A 25,003-nucleotide genomic window follows, 5' to 3' on the forward strand; every position below is an offset into this window, starting at 1 on the left:
TGCCTCTTGGAGGTCTGTATGATGTGCCTGTCACAATGTCTTGCTTCTAGAAGATACTTCAAAAGTTTTTGTTAAATGAATGAATATTATTCGAATCAAGGAACACTCTCTGGCATAGGATGTTTTGGATTTTCCAAAAGGCAAGATGCATACTGGTTCACAATGGTTAATTCAGCCATAAATATGATGCCAGAGCAGCTGAATGCAAAGTGAACAGTTCAGTTACACTAGTTTTCTTTGCTTGTTGTAGACCAAAGCTGACTCTGAACTTGCCTGTTTGACTAAATAGAGCCCACTCCCTTATTTAGATACTGAATTTGATTAGTCTGTGTAGAAAAGTCCCAGTGTTAGGGCCACATTTATTGGACTTTGATTCCTATGCTGCTATGAATCTTTTCTTAGTCTCCTTTTGTGTATTGTCTTCCCTTTTAAATCGTAACCTCATTGAAGACAGGGATTTTCTTTCTGTTTATTCATTGTATCCTTAACACTTAGCACAGAGCCTGACACATTGTAGGGGCTTAATGAATATTTATTGGATTGGATTCTCTAACATATCCTTTTCCTTCGGTAGGTGTATTCACTCTCTTCTACGTCAGCAACCAGTTTCGGACGTTTCCCTTCACCATCAAGGACCAGTGTATTATTTTCTACAGTGGGCTCAGAGGAGCTGGGAGTTTTTCACTTGCATTTTTGCTGCCCTTGTCTCTGTTTCCTAGGAAGAAAATGTTTGTGACAGCCACTCTTGTTATTATATATTTTACTGTATTCATTCAGGTTGGTGAGTTTCTTTTGAATAAAGAAAATAACTTTTATCATATTTCCAATATTCCTCCTCCTCACCCTTCAATAGTGTACAGCATAAGTTTTAGAAACACTCCTTAATTTTCAGTATTTGACTTTAATAACTCAAGGGAAAGCTATCCCAGAACAGAGGCTTCAAATTCTCCTGAAAAGTCTTGGTTTAAGTTGACTTTTAACTACATTGCAGCTTTCATTTATATTAAGCAAGCCCCACTGTAGGCAAATTCAAATTCAACTAATTTATCAAGCTTGTGCTATATCTGAGCCCTTGTGACTACAAAGAGCACCTTCCCATAAGGAGCTTATAGTCTAATGAGAAGGGACACACAACATGGACATAACCATGGATAGGGATAGAAACTGGGCCTGCGATTTCATTGATATAGAGAATTCCCAGGTGAGGAAATTCCCTCCACCAAGGCAGGTCTGCATCTTCTCTGCAACTATAAGAAGCTGTGTAGAATATGTAAATCTAAGATAATTTGAGAAGGGAGAGAGTATTAACAACTAAGCGATTGCAGTAGCTTCAATCTCATCCCTCTAATATTAAGATATACTTGCTATTTCATGTTTCACTTAGAATTAATCCTTACAGAATTAAAAATTAATGTTAAAATTTTATACCTTCTTTATAAAATAAAGATTAAAAATTAGTTACTTTGCTCAGGTTGTATATTATTATTAAAAGTAGCTAATGGTAGAACCAAGACTCGAATTTTGGGCTCTTGAATCCCCATTGAGTGCATTAGTTACTTATTTTGTTATTATTATTCATGCTAATAACATGTAAAATTACATAATTAGTGATAAAAAATTATTAATTGTGATATTTAATAATAACCAAAGATTTCTTGATTATAATAAAGTATTATAATTAATAATAACCAGATAATCAATCAACTCAGTAGGGATACTGGAGTTCCAAATTCTAATTCTGGTTTTGCAGCTAAATAGTTTTCAGACCCTGGGACTTTCCTTCTCCCGGGTCTTAGTTTTCTCACCTATAAAAGAAGGGACTGGACTCAAATGACCCCTTCAGTCCTTCCCTGTCTTTGTTGTATTTTATAACGTGGGAATAGTTTTCTAGTTGAGAGTCTAGACCAAGAACACTAAGTTATTAAGTAAATCCATAGATTTCATGAAGTAGAAATACTATTGATTTTAGGAAGCATCATGTGTCTTTACAAGTTTTGGAAGATTTGGAATAACAGTAGCTTAGTGCAAGGAAACATGAAGCATCACAATGAGAAAAAACAAAAACAAACCAGCTTTATTCAGGGAGCAGGGGTATATACTTGCAACATGAAGGACAAAGAAGAAGAATGATGGCTACAGGTCAGGTCCGGTGGGGCCCAAATAGAATTGCATACCCTTCTGGGGCCTCAGATGGAATGGGGCATCCCAAAACTGTAAAATCTTTTGGGGTTTTATAGGGTCTTTAATGTGGAACAGAACCGGGTGTAGGGGAACCGGAACAGGAAGCCTGGAGCTGAGGACTTGTGCTGATTCATGTTAGGAGGGTAGAGGAGAAAGGAAGTTAGAAAACTGCTGGAGAATGACAACTAGTTCATAAAAAGGAAAAGGGAAAGAGAGCTTTTGTCCATTATTGCCAACCTTAGTTTGACAAGGTTATTCAGGTGCTTTGAGCTTCCCTGGGGTTTCTTCATTTAGCACAGTGGGGAGGTTAGGTGAAGTCATTACAGATGACTTGGACTCACATCCCAATACTATCACTTATTGGTAATGGGACCTTGAAAATTGCACTTCATCTCTCTATACCTCAGTTTCTTTGTCTGTAAAAGATCAGACTAGATGATTTCTAATATCCTTTTCCACTCTAAACTGTATGATCTCATTTAACTTCTAATTTTCATCTCTGAGTTTTAAATAACAATAATAAAATGAAAAAAAAAATGTTGTTCTTTCCAATACAGGGAATCACAATTGGCCCTTTGGTCAGATACCTAGATGTGAAAAAGACCAACAAGAAGGAATCCATCAATGAAGAACTCCATACACGTGTAAGGTGTCTCCTTAACTAAGAAAGAGAATTAGAGAGATGATTCAGTACAAACCACAAAACTTTCCCAAATAGAGTAATTGCATCCACCTGTAGTAGGAGTGGAAAGCGATCATATGTCATGCAGTTTTCATTAAAATGCTGGCCCAGAATAACCAAGCCTCAGGCTAATCAGTCACTGACCTTGTGATCTCTCACTAGGAGTAACTACTCTTTTCGAATTTTTGGTGGGGTGATGTTAGACAGGTACTGTCCAGTGGCCTCCTGTTTTAGGAATTTTTCCAGCCTTGTGGAATGAGTAAGAAATCATTTATTAAGCAATTACTATATGCAAAGCACTAAGTGCCAGGGACACAGATCTAAAAGTAAGACAGTCCCTGCTCTGAGGAGGAAGGAGATAATGCACATAGGATCTGGCCACAAGTCGGACCGTCACAACTGGTGCTCCTTGGGGTAGTAAGACAGATATAAGACATCTTGTTGAATGTCACTTACATTAATAAGATCATCAAGTCAGATCGTAACAACTAGTACTCCTTGGGGTAGTAAGACAGATATAAGACATCTTGTTGAATGTCACTTACATTAATAAGATCATATCCGTTTCTAATGGTGAATTGTTTTACATTACAAAAGTGAAGACTTCTTTTTTTAAAAGTCTTCAGTAGCTACACGTACTGAGGAGATGGGACTATATCACCTGTATTGGCAATTGCCAGGTCATATCACATTCTGGCTCTTTGACAATATGAGCTGCCACCATTGGGGGTAATTGAAAGCTGGCTGATAATGGTGGTATCAGTGGAGGCAGGAATGGTAGGTCCCTGTTCGATGGATTTTACTCCTGGATAATGGTTGTGGAGGGTGGGTCTGGAAGTAGAGCCAGGGGCCTGGAGAGAGTTGCTATTTCCATGGCTTTTGAGCACAAGACTCTGGGCAGCCTCCACCAGAATCTTAGACAAGATGGTGGTCGTGGTTTGAAAGTCATACTGGCCTATTCCAAGTGAAAATCAGTTTGACCAAAGCCCCCCTCTCACTTTTTTAAGGTTCTTCTCTAGCATTAGGAACTTTTTACTTTAAAAAGTCAGTGGTTTCAATGATATGGGAACACTATCCATCAAAGTAAGTTACTGCCTCATCTTAGTCTTTCATGATTGTTATGGACAAAAAATTTTATGACCTGGTATCTGGCCATCTTGTGATACACATTGCTGTACTTAGATGTACTTAGGCTGCCCTGGCCATCATCCAGGGCTAATCCTCAGGCAACAACACACTCCATCATCAGGCCCATATTTAAAGCCTTTTAAGCTTGGTAAAACAAGAAAAGGGAGTAGGATTTTGGTGAAAGACTGGAAATATTTTTGTGGTGATACAGAGAGAGAGAGAGAGAGAGAGAGAGAGATCACAGCAGCAGAAACAAAAAAAATCCCAACCCAAACATTTAGAATCTGATAGAAATGTGGGAATATCTAGTGAAGGAGGAGAAGTTCACTTGAAAAGCATTAGCTGTTAGGAAAAACCAACCACAAGTTATGTATACAGCAAAGGAACTGGTATATTAAATTTTTTGTCCTTTTTTTCTTTCTGAGAGAGAACAATTAGTTCATAGCAGAAGTCAGTGAATTGACGTAGTATTTAGGTCTAAACTCATTCTGTAATTTTATTTAGTAAAAAGATCAAAAGCTAACACTCTGAAGTTTCCTGCCTTAAATGCATTTGAAGGCTGATGTGTATTTCCTTCAGACTAATGTGCTGTTGCTAAATTCCTAAAAGAGAAGCCCTGTAGCATGTTGGATAGAAAGCTGGCATAGAGGTCAGGAACACCTAGATTTTAAATTTCTGCCTTTGCTTCATTGTCCAAGTGACCCTGGGCAATTCATTTTCCCTCCCTAGTGGCCCAAGGGTACTTTAAATTTCAGCAATATCATTTCTTTTTATTGCTAGTGAATATTTCCTTCCTTGCTATTACAATGAAATCACAGGTCCAGATTTCCCATGTTGTTTTCCCTAAACAGCTTTAGATAAATGCATACAATATATTATAGGCCTAATGATAGAATAAAAGTTGATAGGGACAGAATTTTAATGTTGCCTACAGTAATATTTACGCTATTGTGATAGTTATAACAATAGCTAATGTTTATATAACATTTTAATGTTAATAAAGCATTTCCTACATATTTTCTCATTTGGTCCTTATAACAATCCTCATAAAGTATGGATTTTTATCATCCCCATTTTTAAGATAAGAAAACTAAGGCTGAAGGAATTTAAGCAACCTGTCCAGAATTGTACAGCTAGTAAGTAACAGAGGCGAAATTTAAAATCAGGTCTTTCGGACTCTTGTCCAGAACGCTAACCACTATATCACATAGCTGACTCTACTTACTATAGAAGAAGCAAGCCAAATCTAACTATCTAACTTTGTTTTTTTTTTTCTTTTTAGAGAGATCAGAGGTTGCTATTAAGTATTAGGATGTATCTAAGTTAGGTTTCACTAACTGCCTTCTAAGCTACTTCTCGTAAGATTTCAAATGGGTCATACAAAGCATTTTACAGATTACCTGAATTTCTTGTTGTTATAAATTTTGGTCATCATCAAAAAATTAATGTTACGTCTCTCAATCCATGAAACTAAGTGATGAGACAAGTTTGGATGCTATGGAGGTAAAGTACTTAGAAAGATAGGTGAGAATGCTGAGAGTTCCAGATATTAAAGGCCCTTTCCGCCAGGTGCCTAATTTTCTCCACGGATGACCTGTTCCTGTATTTGTCAGAATTAACATCTTATAGACTATCATGTTCTTGTGTTCCATTTTGACAGCTGATGGACCATTTGAAAGCTGGAATTGAAGATGTCTGTGGACAGTGGAGCCACTACCAAGTGAGAGACAAGTAAGACACTGGGGTATTTTGCGAGCAGATGACACCTGGGAAAGAAAACATCCTAATGAACAGATGAAATTAGAAAGAAATATAGACATAAAAATAAAGAGTATCTGGGGGAAATCATCAGGAAATCTTGTGTGGGAAATGGTCAAAGAGACTATGAATTTTTCACCAGGAGAAGACTATGGGGATATATGATGGGGACTTTTCGAAGGTTTGAAAAGTTGATGGGAGGAAGAGACTCAACTTGTTTATTGAGTGTTGCTCCAGTCATTCAACAATCCAGTCAAAAAACATTGGGCACTTATCATGTTCCAGGCACTGTTTTAAGCATTGTGGATTCAAGAAAGTCCCTGCCCTCAAGGAGTTCCCATTCCAATGGGCAGAACCTAAGGCCACTGGATGAAAGTCAAAGGGAGATGATATCCTTTAGAAATCTGTACAATTATCTCTTCCAGTGTTCTGAAACATAGAGGTATACCACATCTCCTTATTCTCCTGCTTATTATCTAGATACCTGGACAAGCTTTCATTAGAATAACAGATCTAAGTCAAGAGAACTCTTTAAAAGTTGAGAAAATTGTGGAGCTAAGTTCTGCATTCAAAACTAGTCTAGGATCTTCCCAAATTTCCTCTAGTCTGTATATACTCTCCCCCCTTCCTCCCAACCAAAGATCACATAGTCCTCTCTATCATTCTCTTTGAACTTCAGTCCTGGATCATCAATCAGATACTTCAAGTTGCATGTCCCATAGATATCTCATGCCCAATATGTCCAAAGTAAATTTATAATATTCCTAAGAATGTATTATGCCAATGTATGTAATCTCCCAGGACATAAATTAGTAAGGAAATCAGACACCTTGGAGAGGCTGAATGACACCTGTGCAATAACTGATTAGTAACTTTCCTAAGGAACACATTCCTCTCCTGAACTTCCCTGTTATTGTGATTGATCACTATTCTCCCAGTTACCCAGGTTCAAAACCTTGATATCATCCTTAGTATCACCTCCTCATTCATCCCACATATTCAATCAGTGGTCAAATGTTGTTGCTTTTATCTCCACGTAACATCTCTGACACATGCCATCTTCTCTCCACTCACACAGGTGCCAGATCCTCATTGCCTCTCACTGGGACTATATTGCATTAGCTTTCTATTTGATTTTATTTCAGCTTCCTAGCCTTTCCTCTACACAATTGCTAAATTGATTTTTCTAAAGTACAGGTCTGATCATGTGATCCCCTCTCCAACCCAATAAGTTCCAGTGTCTCTCTATTATGTCTGGGATCAAATATAGACTCTTCCGTTTAACATTTAATGCCCTTCACAAACTGGTCTATTCCCAGTTTTCCAGTTCACAAGATTTAAAGTGTGCAAAATGTAGCAATTGGTTCTGTCCCAGTAGAAATATGTAGTGAGAATCTGAATAATGCAACCGTTTGTACTGGATTAGTTATTCACAAACTAATCCAGACTTAGTGGTGTACTCTTTTCCAGTCTCTATAGTCCAGTCCCATTGGTTTTCTTTCTATGACTCACCTTTGTATTCTGTCCCCCATGCCTGCAATGCTCTTTCTCTATCCCTCTGCCTCCCGGAATCTCTATTGTCTTGAAAGATTTAATTTGAGGGGTGATAGGTGGTGAAATAGATAGAGCACTGACTTCCTGCAGACAGGAAGTCAAATCCAACCTCAGATACTTGACACTTACTAGCTGTGTGACCCTGAGCAAGTCACTTAACCCTGACTACCTTGTCCCCCCCAAAAAAATTAACTTGAGTGCCTCTTTGTAAATGAAACTTTTCCTGATACCATTAAATTAGTACCTTCTTCTCCAAGGTTTCCTTGTATTCACTTTCTACAGAGATAGGAATTGAACCTATGATTTCATTACTATAGGCAACTGCCAAGTGAGGAAACTCCCATCACCTGCGTTGGTGAAGGGAGCACGTTCTCTGTAACTTAACATCTTAAAAAGTTGCCTAGACTAGGGCAATCAGACACAGAACATAAAGCCAGTGTTTCCTCGCTCTGAGATCAGCTTGCCATACACTATATCATACCTACACTTCTGGGACTCTTTCCTATTGGAATGGAACAGAATCAGATGTTACTGATTGAGTCACACTAAGAGGAGACCCTATACTTTAGTCTATATTTTTATTTCTATTTGATAGGTTTAGAGATAAAAAGAACCTTAAAAGTAATTTCATTTAACACTATTATATTGTCAGTGAAAAAACTTAGGCACGAAGTGTTGGAGTGATGGAGCCCTATGTCACAAGCTACCAGAATGGATTGGGGTGGCTTTTGAACCCATAACCTTTTACACCAACTCCAAATACTCTTTACACTTGTGATCATCCTTATGTAGAAAGACAGGGTATTTTTTTCTCCTTTCTATTTTCCTATGTTTCTAAGATACAATTTCTCCACCGAAGTGATTTTTCTTCTCAAGCATAATATGTATACATCAGTATAATTTAAATGTTAACACTTGACAAAAACAAAAAACAAAAAAAAAAAAACCAGGTCTTTTGGTCTTTGAAGCCAACCCTCTACTCACTACACCACGTTTCCTCTCTTAATTTGTATATGTCTTATATAGACATATGTGTGAGTGTACATATGCATGAATATATATACATATATATATATATACATACCCACATACGTATACACATATACTTATACCCATGTACATATCTCCCTTGTTAAAATATTAGAGGAGGAAGCTTAGGTAAACAATTAGATGCAACAATACAATTCCTGGGAGTCCTGGGACAAGGAGACAAGTGTCTCTCTTTATCATATGACTCTGGCTAGATCAGAAAATAGTGGGAAAAATATAGGTCACACTCATACAGGTTTTCCTCCTTCCTTGTGGGGAAAAGTCTAAAGTAGAACACATCCTTCTCTGATATTTTTTCTCTCTTTGGGTTCAAGACAGGTGACTTCATCACTCTACTTCTTCTCTTTTTCCTTCTCTCTCTTATTTTCTCCTTCTTCCTCTTACCTTTCTGCATTGACTTTAACCAAAAGAGCAGAATCTCTTCAATATTATTAGCTCCTTATGTGCTCTGTGGTGGTCATTGTAGAGGACAGATGTAGAGGGTCTTGATGTCACTAAAGTCACTAAATTGCACATGTCCTTTGGCACAGCAATACCACTACTAAGACTATACCCTCAAAGAGATCAAAGTAAAAGGAAAATGACCCATATGAATAAAAATATTCATAACAAGTCTTTTTGTGTGTGTGGTAACAAAGAGCTGGAAAGTAAGGGGATAGTCATCCCTTGAGGATGACTGAACCAATTGGGTAGACCAGTTTTCAAGAACTACCTCTGTGACCATGGGCCAGTCCCTTAACTTTTCAATGTCCCTGGTTGCCCTCTAAGAATAAAAGTTACAAAGCTGTTGCCAATCTTCACAATGAAGAGTTTTTCCTGTTCAGTTTCTCCGGGGAAATAACAGATCTAGAATTCTCCCCTCAAAAAATGAAAGGGAAAAGGAAAATGTAAGGAAGCCCAACAATGGAACCCATTGTCCTGTGAGGCACCAGAAGGAAGTTGCCCATCTGCCAGGAACAGTAGAAGAGATTTTTGTATTGGCTGGAATGCTGGACTAGATAACCTCTGAGGTGCATAATTTCAAATTCCCTTTTCTCCACACTATCCTATTTTCAGATCTGATTATTTGAATATACTCATTTCAGAATAATATTTCCTAGAGTACAGGATAAAGCTTAGAGTTATGAAGTTTAAAAAAACTAGCCTTTTAGTGGTGACTGTAGCAAAATGTAGGCTCAAATGAATGCAGTGAGTCACTTTGTCAACTTTTCAGGCCTTTTCTGTGACCTCTTTCCCTCCTGGGATGCCAAGTGGGAGACCACAACTTGAGCTATGAATAACTATAGTGTGGTGGTGGCACATGCATGGCAAACTCTAGGCTTTGGGGTGGGTAATGTTTTGGGTTTGATTGTGGTTGACCTCCTAGGGATTTCTGGATGAAAACCTTTTCTGTAGGTCACCGATTTAGGGTGATTAATCTGGTCTTTTTGGCCCCAGAGAGTGGAAGTAGGAGCAATAGGCAGAAATGGCAAAGAGGGAAATTTAACCTTGTTGTCAGAAAAAAAAAAACTTCCAAATGATTAGAATCTGCAGACACAGAATAAGTTGCCTCAGTGAGTAATGGGTCAATCTGCATTAGAAATCTTCAAGAATACTGGTTCTGGAGTCAGAGGAACTGGGTTGAAATCCTGTCTCTGACTGCTTGTATGGCCTTGGCTAATCATTTAATCTTTTTGGTTTCACTTTCCTCATTGGTAAAACAGTGGTGGTGATGGATAGCAGATGGTATCTGAGGTTATTTCTAGTTTTAATTCTGTAACCTTATAATCACATAAAGTGGGGCCCTCTTCTGGAAAAGAAAGGAGGCATATGAACTGCCCTTTGAATAGTAAATTATCAGAAGGATTGATAACAACCACTTAACACATACTAGAGTGCAAACTGGACCCCATGCTTGATGTGAGGCTGACTCTATAATGGGCAAGGGGTGCTGTATAATAATCAGCAGAAAATCAGTGTGCAGCCTATTCAGTCTCTCTGTCATTCAGACTGTCAGGACATATGTTTTTTGGACTTTTTGTTTTGTTTTTTTCTTAATTGGCAAGATTCAAAATTATCTGCAACATAATAGGGCAAAAGTACTGTAACTACTGGGCCATTTAAACTTATTGGTGTCTGGCTGAATAGGCCAGTATTACTGTAAGTGCAGCTGCTGCTGTTATGTACTATTAGAATAGAACATTTGTTCAAAAGCTTCAACCCACCCTCATTTCTTTTCTTACAATTGGAACTAAGCTCTGCTGTGCCTCCCCCATTCCCCACTCATTCCCACTTTTTGTCCTGATTGCCACTTGTCCCTTCCCTTTGTCTAGTTGATTTCCAATATATGCAGGACAGTAGGGCTTCATTTCCTTCTTTCTTTTCTCTATGTAAAAACGCACTATTTGGGGGAATGGGAAGGAATTATTGTTAAAAGGCTAAGACAGCTATGATTCCAGGTCTTTTCTCAGTGTTTTAAAAAGTAGAGATAAGTGATACTGATGATAACCTCTCTCTCTCTCTCTCTGTCTCTCTGTCTCTGTCTCTGTCTCTGTCTCTGTCTCTGTCTCTCTCTCTCTCTCTCTCTCTCTCTCTCTCTCTCTCTCTCTCTGTCTCACTCACACACACATATACATTTACATCACTGATTTCTAAAAAGTTGTTTTCATTTTCAGGTTTAAGAAATTTGACCATAAATACTTACGGAAGATTTTGATCCGAGAGAACCAACCCAAATCAAGCATTGTTTCATTGTATAAGAAGCTGGAAATGAAACAGGCTATTGAGATGGTGGAGACTGGGATTCTAAGTACCACAGCCTTTATGATTCCCCTCCAGTAAGTAAATTCCATTTCTCAATCTAGGAACTGTATGCCAGAATTCAATAGTGACTGAATCATTGAATTTCAATTAAAGATGATGATTTACCAATAGTAATAATAATGATAATGGTGATTCCATAACTTTGGAGCTGGAAATGACCTTAAAGACCAAAACCTGCCCCTTGGTGTTACAAATGAGGAAACAAGCACAGAGAGCTTAAGTGGCATGCCTGGGAGTGACACAACTAATAAGTGTTGGAGGCAGGAGTTGAATCCGGGTCTTCTTGTTTCCAAAGCCAGTAGTTACCATTGTGGCATGCTACCTCTTGAGATGGAGGCATGAGGAATGAATATCCTATGTGTTAATATTAGCCTTTCCATTTAGAGGTTCACCTGTGCATGTAATGTTTTATCTTGTTTCTGCAAACACCTATTAAGCAGAAGTTAACTTATGTAAAGATCCAAGACATCTTGGTAAAATTAAAATCTAAATTTTACACAATTGTCTGTGTTTTCCTGCCTATCGATCTGTTTCTTTCTTTCTTTCTTTCTTTTTTGAAAGCACCTCAAGCCTGGTCTCAGGCATGGGGCTCTTGTCAGTGGCTTCGCTTGTAGTTTCTGCTCAATTGCTTCTTTGCCCCATAGACCCCCTTTCACCTCTGCTGACCAAGGTATTATGAAATGGAATGGATGGAGCCCCCATGTGGGGTTGCAGGGGTAAAATGATGAGGAAATGGGGAAAGATATAAAATTTGGTGAGTCAGATGAAGAAAGTCATGTGGATCCAAGTACATTTAGGATTGTGTTTACAGACAAATTGTGTATGAGTGTATGAGTCTATAGGGAGGTTTGGGGTCATGTGAAGTATTTCTGGTGAGTATAACTTATTGAGGAAATATGGTAAAGGGGAAGTTGAAGTCCACAAGATCACTAATTTAAGGCTAGAAGGGACCTCAAAAGTCATCTAGTCTAACACGCTCATATGGGGAAAATTCTCCCCTTAACCCCACTGAGTGGGGTTATACAGGCACTAAGTGTCAGAAGTGGGTTTGCAACCACACTCTCTGATTCTAAATCCAGCATTATTTTCCATTGTATCACAAGGGAAGACTGGAATGTAGATAAAAAAGAATATGAAAATATGAAGCAAATCAACGTAAGCTTTCCCCACCCATCCCAATTCTTTTCCTATGGGGTTTCTTAAAGCTGATTTTCCCAGGGTATGTGACACTAAGAATAAGCTAGAAAGATCTGAAAATGACTTTAACTTTTATTTTGAGCCATTATCCTACCAATTAATAAATTACTGCATCAATTCCTCTAAGAGGCAATGATACTTCCAAAGGTATTTGATTTACTTACTAGCTTATGGACTCAGAGATTACTCAGGTTGATATAACAATTATTTATGGGTCCATTTAATTCAACATTCTTGATTAAGTACCTGCTTTGTTCAGAGTGTTCTTCTAGATCCTCTCTGGAAGGAGATATAAAACATGTATCTCTGCCCCTATTTGGAGTTGATAATTTAGTAGTGATGATATGACATATGTAAGTAATTAGAGTGTAAAATAGAGCATGAAAAGTACATAAAGGAAATAGGAATAAAATGCTATGATGTTTCCAAGTAAGAATAGATAATTTCTGATCTGGAAGTACAAAAGAAAGAGAGCAAGAAGGAATTTTTAGGAGATGTTACCTTTGCAGGATGTCTGGAAAGATTAATTGGATTTCAATGATCAAAGATGGATGAAATGGAAGGTGAAGACATTCCAGGAATGGGAAATCATATGGGCCATTGTGCAGAGATGAGAAAACATAAGTCCACTGTAGTCTACAGAAAGTAGTGCAGATAGACTGGTACAAGGAAGGGTGAGAAGTAGTGACACAGGAAATTGGAAGGGTAGGATTGAAAACATCCCCCCTCATCATGAAGCTAGAGATCACCATTAGTTTAATCAAGCAACTTGAAAGAATTAGCAATGAAAATCAAAAGGAATGACACTGAAGTCTACATCAGTTAATTATCGGATAACTCCCTTCTGTTTAGATAAAAGATCACCAACATCATTCTTACATGTTTTGTGTAATAGAAATAGGATTGAATTTAGATTCAGAAGACCTGGATTTGAATAGATTATGTGCTTCTTATTTCTTGGGTGACTTTAAGCAAATTCCTTTACCTCTTGGAAGCCTCATTTATAAAATGAGGGAGCTGAATTAGCTAAAACTAATAAAGATCCTTTCTAGTTTTAAAATCCAGTAGATGATCCTATGAATTTTTTTTATTATTTTGAAATATCTGTCATTTCAGCAGAATGAATAATTTCATCATTTTATACTTTTAGTAGTTTTATGACTTGGGGGAGTTGTTTGTTTTTTGTTTTTGTTCTGGATCTGTGACTTCACTGGTATAAGGAACTTCAGGAAGAAAACTCCCTCTACCGATATAGATCAGCCCCTGCTCTGTAATTTATAGTCTCATTAAAGAATTGCCCTGAGGACTTAGACATTAATCTCACAGCAAGTTTGTTTTAGATTTGAACCCAGGACTTCCTAATTCTGAGTACAGCTTTCCATCCTCTACAACACATTGCTTGATGATGAAGTGAAGGCTAAACTTCTGGTGATGAATCACTCCAAACTTAAGCCAATCCTTGGCTGACAAATCCATAGTTTGTCATTGAGTCTTTTGTCAAAGCCTTTCCATCTTGGCAGAGTCCACTAAAGGTGGGCTCTATTGTGAACTTTAAGGAACCAGGTCACCCCCACACCATGACCAAGCATGAGGAAATAGAGGAATAAGGTTTTAGTGAAGGTTAATCCTCCATAGCCTTAAACAAGGATTAAGCTGTGCTGTGAAAGACATCATTGCTTTATGTATAAACGTGTGTGGATTAGTCTGAATTATTACTGCCAGCAGTTACATGGCTTTTAACCATAGTTTTGGAAATGCTTAGTGGAAGTGCGATTGAGTTAGAAAGTGAGGAATTTCCTTGGCTTTCCCTTATTACTCCTTCAGAACTTGTTTTGGGTGTGTAAGTTGCACTTATCTCAATGAAAATCAGCTTGTCACGTGGTTAAAAATATTTTGGAGCTTGACTATTTAAAGGCATAGCTCTCAATCCCCTGACTTTCTTTCCTCAAGGCAAAATATAAACTTCCTTTGTGTTCAAAAGACCTATCTAGTGGAATCAGTTATTTCTTGCACAACCCCCTTAGGCAATGGTTCAGGGTCAGCAAGTCTCTCAGGTAAAGATTTTCTTTTTCTTTTTCCTGTTTTACTTTCTTTTCTGAACTAATCGACCTGGGGAACTTAAAAACAAAATTTAGTTGTAATTAAAAAAAAAGAGGGTAAGTAGAAGTTACCCTATGATGACAGTTTCTGTATTTAGAAGACAACTGTTTGATCTTATGGAAACTCCTAAGAAGCCTAGTGAAAAGGAATTCCTCTGTTGAGATCAAGGCAGTTGACCTCTGAACAAACAAACCTTTATACAATGTTAGGAAAGAAGCATGTGGACGGAAACTTCTTAAATGCTAATACTCTATGGACTTACAATGCCAAATACGAACTTGGAAACCTAGCTGTTCCCCTAAATTTTGTTCAGAGTGGAATTTGCCCCCAAGAATTTGTTTGGTGCTCTAGTTTCCAATATTCTTAGTAAGAGTTGGATGCCTAGAGACAGCAGAGAATGATGAGGATGATGGTGGTGGTGGTGGTGATGATAACAGTAATAATAATTCCCTGTGCTTCTATAGTTTTAGATGCACTTTCACATGCATCAAATGAGATGCATAGCAAGCACTTTGCAAACCTCCACTATTGTAGCATTCTATCCTGATAATTCTATAAATAGAATAAACAGGATAAATATTCTCAATCCCATTTTCAAATGAGGAAGTTGAAAGGGCTAAGGGACCCCTTTGAACTCAAAGGATTAGTAATTGGTGGATGTGGCTTTTTCCCTATTGTTAGTACGAATATTTGCAAGGCTTTTAACCACAGTTTTAAAATTATTGTACTTTGGAGGTAAAAATGAGGAAGTTTCTTAGCTTGGTTTCTTCTACATGAGTCTTTCCTTGGACAAGGATTTGGGGTGTTTATTAGTATTGTGTATTAGTATGAGACTCCAGACCCTAAATGAATCTCAGAAGCTCTAAGGACTGTATTGACAAGTTTTTTTTTCCCTTTTAATTTTACATTATTATTAATATTGAAAGGATATGAAAAATATATTTTACCTGTCTGAAATGTTAGAATATCATATCATTTAAACCCCCATTAACTGAACCATTTTATATAAATGAGACAATAATCAATTTCAGGGGGAACTTACTTAGAATTGATTGTACATCTAACCATTATCAATATAGAATAACTATTTCTTGTCTCCCCCAATACTTCTCATTTTGATAAAATCCAAAAATTCGAAACAAATCATATGATGCCAGTGTAATTTTTCCATTAGAGCTGGGAGATAGTGTGATATATGAAAAGATAGGGCCAGAACCATGTGTACCACCAACTTTTTATTTGTTCTACATAGCTGCTCACTAGTATGACCTTTGTCAATAGATACTGATCAAAATGTCCTTCCCCACCCACCCCACCCCAAACCATACTGTATTTCTGTAGCATTCTTTCTATTGTATGTGTTCAGCAGCCATTCTTTCTGTAGGACTCCCACTGAGTTCTTTGTCTGAAAGTGGAACAAGAAATCTCCCCTGGAATCAGGGATCAGAACTCTGCTCCCTGATCATACAAAAATAAATTGTACTTAAAAATAAAATACCACAAATACTATTTTACAGGATACCCATTTGAGAAATGAATACTCCAAATAGTAAAATTATTGGTGGGTAGGTAAAGTGGTGTAGGGGAAAAAGAGGTAGCCTTTGAGTCAGGAAGATTTGGACTTTGCTACCTACTGGTTATGATCAAGTCACTTAATCTCTTAACGCCCTAGGCAGCTTCCATGATTATAGGCTGCTGAGTAGTTACTGATATGCATTGGTGAGGGAGTTATCATTCTAACAGTTCCCCACATCAATAAAACTGCAGGTCAAACCAAACTTAATTTGGAAGTAAATTTGTATGTAGATATGATTAGAAACATAGAATAACTTTCTATTAAAAGTTTGGTATAAATGAAAAGAAGCAAAGGAAGTAAAATATAAACCTTTTCTGTTGATGCATCTTGAGTCAGATTCTTCCAGGGCATGCATTGAATTTCAGATAATATTCATGACTGACATAAGATAAATAAAATACCCTTTTGTATAAGAAATGCCTGTTTTGTTGTTATTTTTACTAACATGAATTGTCATTCAGTTAAGTTGCTCTAGACATTTTAGTTTTTTCATTACTAGTTTTCATTTCCTTTAAGTTCATCCAGATCATCTTTCCTGTGTGTAGCATCAAACATATCTTGCTAGGCATGAGAGCAGGTAACTCAGGAGTTACTGTAATATTCCTTCAAGCCAACAAGATATATTGAATTGAATTAAATCTGGCTCCTTCTTAAGTGGTCAGCTTTAAGCTTGGGAGAATGCCAGCATTGTTCTAATACTGTATAAATCTAGGGTATTTCAGTGGTTTTTCTTACATGACTTTTTTGGAGATACTAATCTTGGTAAAGCAGTGAACCATTTTTCCAGCTGTTGTTTTACTTAGCAGAATAATGCCTGCCTTTCCTTCCCTGATACATACAGGGCACAGAGAATTCAAGGAACCAAAAGGCTTTCCCCTGAGGATGTGGAATCCATGCGGGACATTCTGACACACAACATGTACCAAGTTCGACAAAGGGTGTGTACCAGGCCTTCTGGGCTCTTGTGACAAGGCTTCAGCCTTGTCAATTGAATCATTGCTTTTGGTTGGCTTATTTCCTCTTCATCTAACCTCAGCTAAACCATTTCATTCCTCTTCGGTAAGAAAGTAAGATCTACAAAAGAAAGGGCAGTGCCCATAACTAGAAATTTGTGGTGGATTTTTTTTTTTTTTTTTGGTTTGTTTGTTTTGCCAGCAAGATGAACTCAAAGGCAGATCTGATATCTTACTCTAGGGGTCAGGCTACCCTAGCCTGAGAGTCCCATTCCCCCTGTATGGAGTTATCAGACTTTCCTCATGCTTATATCTATGGCCCCACCAAAAAAAAAAAAAAATGCTCAAGATGAAGTAACTGTTCTTTTGGTCAGTCTAAGCTTAGTTTAGAAAATTCCTGATCTTTCTCATTTGTCTTCCTTGAAATTGACTTCAGACTGATTCAGTGTTTGCCAGTTGATTATTTGTGCCTAAGTTCTTAGTTCTGGACAGACTCTGAGAGATGTTCTGGTCTATCCCTTTCATTTCACAGATGAAGAAAACGAGGCCAAAAGAGCTTAAATAACTTGACCAAGATCTCACAACTTCTTAATGGCAGAGTTGGGTCTAGAATTCTGTTTTTCAGTTTTCTAATTCTGTTCTTTTTACAATTATATCAGGATAAATGTTCAAATGAAGAGTTGTCATGCTTCACAAAAATAGCTGATTAAGGGGTATATGCCTATGAAGGTGTCTGTACCTATTAAAATAATATGTTTTTTACTGTGCTTTACTCTCCATAAGGATGGAGAGATAAGCACAGAACCAGGGTGTCTTGGTTCCAGGCACCCCCTAACACCTCCTGGCTATGTGACTCCATAAGGTATGGAGAGGAGAACAGCCTACGTTGGCAAGTTTCTTCTCCAGTGAATTCTTTATACCAAGGAAATCACAGCTCCAGTCTTTATTCTATGTCTATAATTAATAAATCAGTTAGTAAATATGTATTAGTACCTACCATGTGAGAGTCAGCATGGTACAGTGACTAGAGAGTGGACCTCAAAGTCAGGGAGACAAATCCTCCGTCAGCTGCATTGTCCCCTAAGTAAGTTGTTCTTCAAGCCATGTCTAGGGCTATAAGTTGAAGGGAAATTGCTGATCTACATTAATAGAAAAAATTTCTCATTAAAAGTTCCCTGCACCAATGAAATCAATTAATCAAAATTAATTAAATTAATGAAATTAATCAATGAATTAAATGCCTACTGTCTGCTAGGCACTGTGTAAGTGCTGGAAATCAGAGGCCAGGGCCAATGTGCCAGACATTCTGTTGGACCCCTGTTTGTATTGTTTATGTAAAATAATTGATAAGTAGGTAGACTGAGGCAAGCAAAATAGAAAAATGATTTCATAGTTAATTCAAATGAATAGTTATATATTCACTAGTCAAATGATGGTCTGCTAAATTTTGTGGAGAATAAAATGAGAAAATATTTGTAATACATTTTTTAAAACCTTGAAGCACTATATAAATACTAGTAATAGTTGTATAGCAATATCTCTTCATTTCTTCCCATATGTGGGTCATGGTTCAGTTTTATGCCAAGCAAATGGGTAAAAGTTCACAGTTGGGATGGAGAGAGAATGGTCTGTTCTTGTTTAGCTCCAGGACCTGGGGGTCTAGCTTAGCCCCATATTATCTTCAAGGAAAAAGGAATTCCCAGGATCCAAGGAGTTCTTAATTTAGGAGTAGCTGGATTAGTTTCAGAGTTTGGAGTCATACCATGCATGTCTGAGGTGAGCTCAGGTTTCTCATTAAATCACTAAGAGTCATGCTACCGTTAGTTCTGTGGAGCATTCCTGCAGTTGAACTCTCCTCCCAAAGTCTGCTGAACAAGGTAGAAGCTATAATCAGGCTTGCTCTGTCTAGGGATTTCGGATAGATTCTCCCTTAGCCTATCCTATTCTGTGTTTTCAATGTGATGGGGAATTGCAAGGGCTGGAGTGGAACACAACTAGCCAATGGAGGGTGAGAAGCCATTATTATCTCTCTTTTTGCTTTTGTTTCTATGTAGAATAAGGGAAGTCCTTCTGGGACTCAGGAGAGATCAGACTGGAGTGACGTTCCGCTACTGTAAGCAACATGGCATATTTGAATAGTACTATATTTACATGAAGTATCTTGTCCTCCAGGTGGAGCCACTGGCCTCGGCCATTAGTTGAGCCTTTAGATGTAAATCAGTGGTTGACTTATTCAATCACAGGAGTGATCTTGAATTGTCAGGTCACTCCCAGCATTTTCATAGTAATGTCTTCAGATGAATTTTTCAGCTTCTAAAGGCTGGAACAGGAAAAAGAGAAAGTCTTAGTAAAGGAAAAAAAAGAAAGTCTTGTCCCTATGACTCCATATACTAGATCATTAGACTGTGGGAGATGATACATCTCCCAAATGTTTCTCTTGGATTATGGGCCAATATGGCCTTGATATGGTAGATAACATTCTGGTATATACTTCAAAGACTGATAAAAAAGAAATTCATAGTACATGTCTGAAATGTAGATATTTTGTTTAGTCAAAATGCTGATGTGTCTGTAACATCACATGATGTCAGTTCCAAAACTTGATGCATTATAAATTTATGAGGTTAGAAAGCAAGAAGAAATATATTTCCTTTATATCAGTGCAGGAAGTAAGAAATAGCAAAGTTTGTATGACATTGACCAGAGGAACATTGAAAGGTATTTCTTCCATTCTCCTCATCCTCAACCAGTTATGTCTCCCAGCAGACCCTAAGACCAGAAATTCCAAACAGTAGTTTTCCTTTCGGGCAGCTAAGTGGTGTACTGGATAGAAGATTGAGGCTGTAGTCAGGAAGACTCTTCTTCCTCAGTTCAAGTCAGGCATCAGACACCTACCACGTGACCCTGAGCAGTTCACTTAACACGACTTGCCTCAGTTTTCTCATCTGTAAAATGAGCTGGAAATGGCAAAACACTCCAGTGTCTCTGCCAAGAAAACCTGAAATGGGGTCATGAAGAGTGAGACACAATTGAAAATGACTAAAAAAATAAGTTTTCTTTTAGTTTGAGTCTTTGATAGCATCTGTTAAAATGCAATGCAACAAAGTTATGCTGGGAATGATAGTGCATTAAGCTGCTATCACCTAAGATCATATCAATACCAAGTTGTTTATCAGACATGTTATATGGTCACCAGAAAATCTCTGAGGAACTGGGACATATGGTAGGTTAGGTTTGAAAGGGGAAGAAAAGATCTCAAGTGTATGGGTCTCTATTTAAGGAAAGCATATTTGGATGAGATCTTAGGTAAGCAGGAGGCAACACATGCACCAGACATCTGGGTGAGTTTATTGAAAAGGGGAAAAGGAGAGACAAGAAAAATGAACTTAGTCAAATTCATGATTTTGCCTATAGTTGAAAGCTATATTGAAAATGCTTACAAAATGAGCATGTGTATGTAATTCCATTCTCATTTCAGACCCTGTCCTACAATAAGTATAACTTGAGAACAGAAACAAGTGAGAAACAAGCAAAGGAAATTCTAATTCGTCGCCAACATACCTTCAGAGAAAGTCTAAGGAAAGGCAACAGCCTGCCTTGGGGAAAGCCGGTACAAGCTGTCATTTACTTACTTGGCATAGAAAAATTTGTTCACATATTCATTCATTTATTTGCCAATATTTATTGAGCACCTATTATATACCTGTTTATATAAATTATAAAATTTAAACCACTAGAAATTAATTTTTACCATCGCATAAATCATTAATTTTTTTTGGTGAACCTCTAAAAAAAAAATTGGGTGCTGAACATCATGGCAACCTTCTCTCCCTTCCTCCAGGCTTCAGGAGCATGTTGAACCAGACCAAAAGTTGCATTTGCCAAAGAATTTCTGAGCATGATGTGATCTTTCCACGATATGTTAGGACTGGGGTACCAATAACCAACACATTCCACGTCAGGATTCTTCTGGGAGGCCTATTGCATTCTGGGATTGATTCAGTTTTCCAAAAGGTTCTAATTGAAATCCTACCAACCTATTGGGCTAGGTTGGTTCCAGTGAACCTTTAGCATAGACACAGGCAAATTTTTCAACTTGTGGAGTATGTGAATTATTCTATGTGTTTTTCATTTGCTACATTTAATACCATTAAAATTACTAATGTTTTAATCCCTTAGGATGAAACTGTGTGAGAGTCATCTATAATGCATAAGATTAGGCCCTATTAGTTATGTGTATTAACTAATTGAGCAAAACCGGTTTTCTATAACTGTCATTCCTTAGAATTATGAGGCTGCCCTTGACTGCCTTTACATGGTAGACACAAAACATGAGGGCATGAGTGTTAAAGGCTTAGACTCATTCCAAGTCAGAATGGATTAGAATTAGTTTTATACATGAGCTACTGCATCTTTCTTACCACTTCTCCCATAGTGCATCTGAATTCTTCATACAAAATTACACTCAAGCCAATTTCCTTAGTGTCTTTCCCAGAGAAGGTCAAGGTCTGATCTGGCATAGATCCTATTCTTATAGCACAGGATGGAACAATCTGGTGGAGACCCTACTGAACTACTGTATATCTAGAGGAGCTCCAGGGAGCTTTGAGTTTTGTTCCAGGGCTCTTGGCATTTAAGTGAAAGGTCTTTGAACATTCATCATAAGCTAGAGTGGCCAGGTAAATTAGGGATGGGTACCATTAAGGACTCAAGCATTTCACCTTTCTTAAACAAAGCACAACTTTAATCAGTATTTCCATGATTCAAAGTTTTCAACAGCTTCCCACTGCTTGTTAACTCAAAGACAGACCCCTGACTCTGGTACTTAAGACTCTGATATGTATCTAAATACTTTTTTATGCTCTATCTCTCACTATTGCCCTACATATATATGAAACTCCATCCAGACTCAATTATCTGATGGTCTTCAGGTATGGCCCCCCTTTTTTCTGCTTCCATGCTTTTTGTCATTTTGCTCCTTTCATTTGGAATAATATCCAATCCATTGTCATGGCCCATATAAAATTTTACTGTTCATGAAACCTTCTTTGATCCCCCAACAAGATATGACCTCTCCCTCTTCTGAGCACCCATGAGATCACTGATTTATATCTGGAAGGATCCACAGATGCTATCTAAATCAACCTCTCATTTTAAAAGTAGGAAATTAGGGTCCCTTGTTCAATGCCACGTAGGTAGCAAATAGATATATTTTGAATCCAGGTTTTTTTATTTTAAATCTAGGGCTATAAGCCTAGAATTAGGAAGATCTGAGTTCCAATGTGGCCTCAGAAACAACTAGCTATGTGGCTCTAGGCAAGTCACTTAAAGTCTTTGCCTCAGTTTCCTCCATAGTAAAATGGGGATGATAATAGCAGATCACTGAGAAGATCAAATGAGATAATATTTGTTAAAACTTAGCAAAAATTCTTGTTTCTTTCATTCATATTTGAATCTCCTTCAGTACCTACCATAGTGCCTTGCATGAAATAGGTGCTCAATAAATATATAAGTTGAACTACTTAAAATGGTTAAAAGCCAGTGGATTAAATTGGAACTATTATAATGTGTATGTATGTATGTGTGTATGTGAGTAAGTGTGTGCGTGTCTACGTGTTGTCTGATTTTATTTAGCTTCTGAAGCTCCATCTCTACCAACTAACCTTTTGTTTAACTTTCTCGTTACATATAGAGTGGCATCAAAAATGTCCGCTACCTCTCCTTCCCTTATAGCAACCCTCATTCAACAAACAGAGAAACAAGGACTGGTGTTTTTACAGGTAATTTGTCTGTTAGTTTTTCTTCCTCCAAAGAAGAAAAAAGACCCATCTCATGAGTCTCTGGAATTTTGCCCATTTCAAACTACTGAAATTTTTTAAAACTTTTACCTTTATGATAATAATTCATGGGTTTCTGATCACAATATTTTAGTGATTGTTTTTCTCTTTTGATTTTCTAATCTCTTAAAGTCTACAAATTTCAATAAGTACTTATCTAACAAAAAACAACCCCCCCAAAATAAAATTGATAAAAAAAGTATTTTTTTTCAAATTCATAGAGACAGCTGAAGGTAAAATTACTTTGGAGTCTTCATAGATATGGGTTGTTTTTTTTTAAGATTTGGTTTCTTTTCTATTTTTTAATTCTGAGATTTCAAAGAATATAGGTAACTGAATTTTAAAGCGTTTCAACAGTTAATATCAAAGCTTTGGGAAGCATGTACTTGTCTCTATCTGGTAAGACATCATTCAAATATAGAAAGCTCTAATTATCCAAACTCCTCAGCAGAATTTTTGGATTATAAATTGTTTCCTCAGGTAGTACCTTTGGGATATACGATTGTTACCATTTATAATGATGTCCAAGTGAATCCATAATGTCACTGACTTGGATACTCCCTCTGATGAAACAAATAAACGATATCTTTTCCATGATAAGCTCTGGTCCAGGTCCTCCTATAAGTTCAGCACAAAAAATCCACTCATAATGGAAACCTTCCATTCCTCTCCTCTGCCATTTGAAGCAACAGTCTAGCTATCTACCTTGTTATCCCTCACCCTTGGCATATAACAATCAGTAATGTTTTTCTTTTTTTTTTTTTTTTAAATTTTAAATTATTTATTTATTTAACTTTTAACATTCATTTTCACAAAATTTTGGGTTCCACATTTTCTCCCCTTTTATCCCCTCCCCCCACCCCAAAACACCGAGCATTCTAATTGCCCCTATCACCAATCTGCTCTCTCTTCTATCATCCTTCTCTGCCCTTGTCTCCATCTTTTCTTTTCTCCTGTAGGGCCAAATAACTTTCTATACCCCTTTACCTATATTTCTTATTTCCTAGTGGCAAGAACAGTACTCAACAGTTGTTCCTAAAACTTTGAGTTCCAACTTCTTTTCCTCCCTCCCTCCCCAACCCCTCCCTTTGGAAGGCAAGCAATTCAATATAGGCCAAATCTGTGTAGTTTGGCAAATGACTTCCATAATAGTCGTGTTGTATAAGATTAACTATATTTCCCTCCATCCTATCCTGTCCCCCATTACTTCTATTCTCTCTTTTGATCCTGTCCCTCCCCATGAGTGTCAACCTCAGATTGCTCCCTCCTCTCCATGCCCTCCCTTCCATCATCCCCCCCACCCTGCTTATCCCCTTCTCCTCCACTTTCCTGTATTGTAAGATAGGTTTTCATACCAAAATGAGTGTGCATTTTATTCCTTCCTTTAGTGGAATGTGATGAGAGTAAACTTCATGTTTTTCTCTCACCTCCCCTCTTTATCCCTCCACTAATAAGTCTTTTGCTTGCCTCTTTTATGAGAGATAACTTGCCCCATTCCATTTCTCCCTTTCTCCTCCCAATACATTTCTCTCTCACTGCTTGATTTCATTTTTTTAAGATATGATCCCATCCTCTTCAATTCACTCTGTGCACTCTGTCTCTATGTATGTGAGCGTGTGTGCATGTGTAATCCCACCCAGTACCCAGATACTGAAAAGTTTCAAGAGTTACAAATATTGTCTTTCCATGTAGGAATGTAAACAGTTCAACTTTAGTAAGTCCCTTATGACTTCTCTTTGCTGTTTACCTTTTGATGCTTCTCTTCATTCTTGTGTTTGAAAGTCAAATTTTCTTTTCAGCTCTGGTCTTTTCATCAAGAATGCTTGAAAGTCCTCTATTTCATTGAAAGGCCAATTTTTCCCCTGAAGTATTATACTCAGTTTTGCTGGGTAGGTGATTCTTGGTTTTAGTCCTAGTTCCTTTGACTTCTGGAATATCCTATTCCACGCCCTTCGATCCCTTAATGTAGAAGCTGCTAGATCTTGTGTTATCCTGATTGTATTTTCACAGTACTTGAATTGTTTCTTTCTAGCTGCTTGCAATATTTTCTCCTTGACCTGGGAACTCTGGAATTTGGCCACAATGTTCCTAGGAGTTTCTCTTTTTGGATCTCTTTCAGGCAGTGATTTGTGGATTCCTTGAATACTTATTTTGCCCTCTGGTTCTAGAATCTCAGGGCAGTTTT

General features: G+C 37.5%; 1 protein-coding gene across 1 annotated transcript in view; it reads left to right on the forward strand.

Annotated features, from left to right (window-relative positions):
* The window catches only part of SLC9A4 (solute carrier family 9 member A4), a 103,177-nt gene that overhangs the window by 67,021 nt on the left and 11,153 nt on the right, over positions 1 to 25,003 (forward strand). Inside the window, exons 5-11 of the mRNA XM_072621732.1 lie at positions 575 to 777; positions 2,739 to 2,825; positions 5,652 to 5,722; positions 11,008 to 11,169; positions 16,870 to 16,966; positions 20,460 to 20,591; positions 22,674 to 22,761. Coding sequence (XP_072477833.1) covers positions 575 to 777; positions 2,739 to 2,825; positions 5,652 to 5,722; positions 11,008 to 11,169; positions 16,870 to 16,966; positions 20,460 to 20,591; positions 22,674 to 22,761 — 840 coding nt within the window. The remainder of the gene's footprint in view (positions 1 to 574; positions 778 to 2,738; positions 2,826 to 5,651; positions 5,723 to 11,007; positions 11,170 to 16,869; positions 16,967 to 20,459; positions 20,592 to 22,673; positions 22,762 to 25,003) is intronic.

Source organism: Notamacropus eugenii, chromosome 6 (assembly GCF_028372415.1).
Source record: "Notamacropus eugenii isolate mMacEug1 chromosome 6, mMacEug1.pri_v2, whole genome shotgun sequence".
NCBI lineage: Eukaryota > Metazoa > Chordata > Mammalia > Diprotodontia > Macropodidae > Notamacropus > Notamacropus eugenii.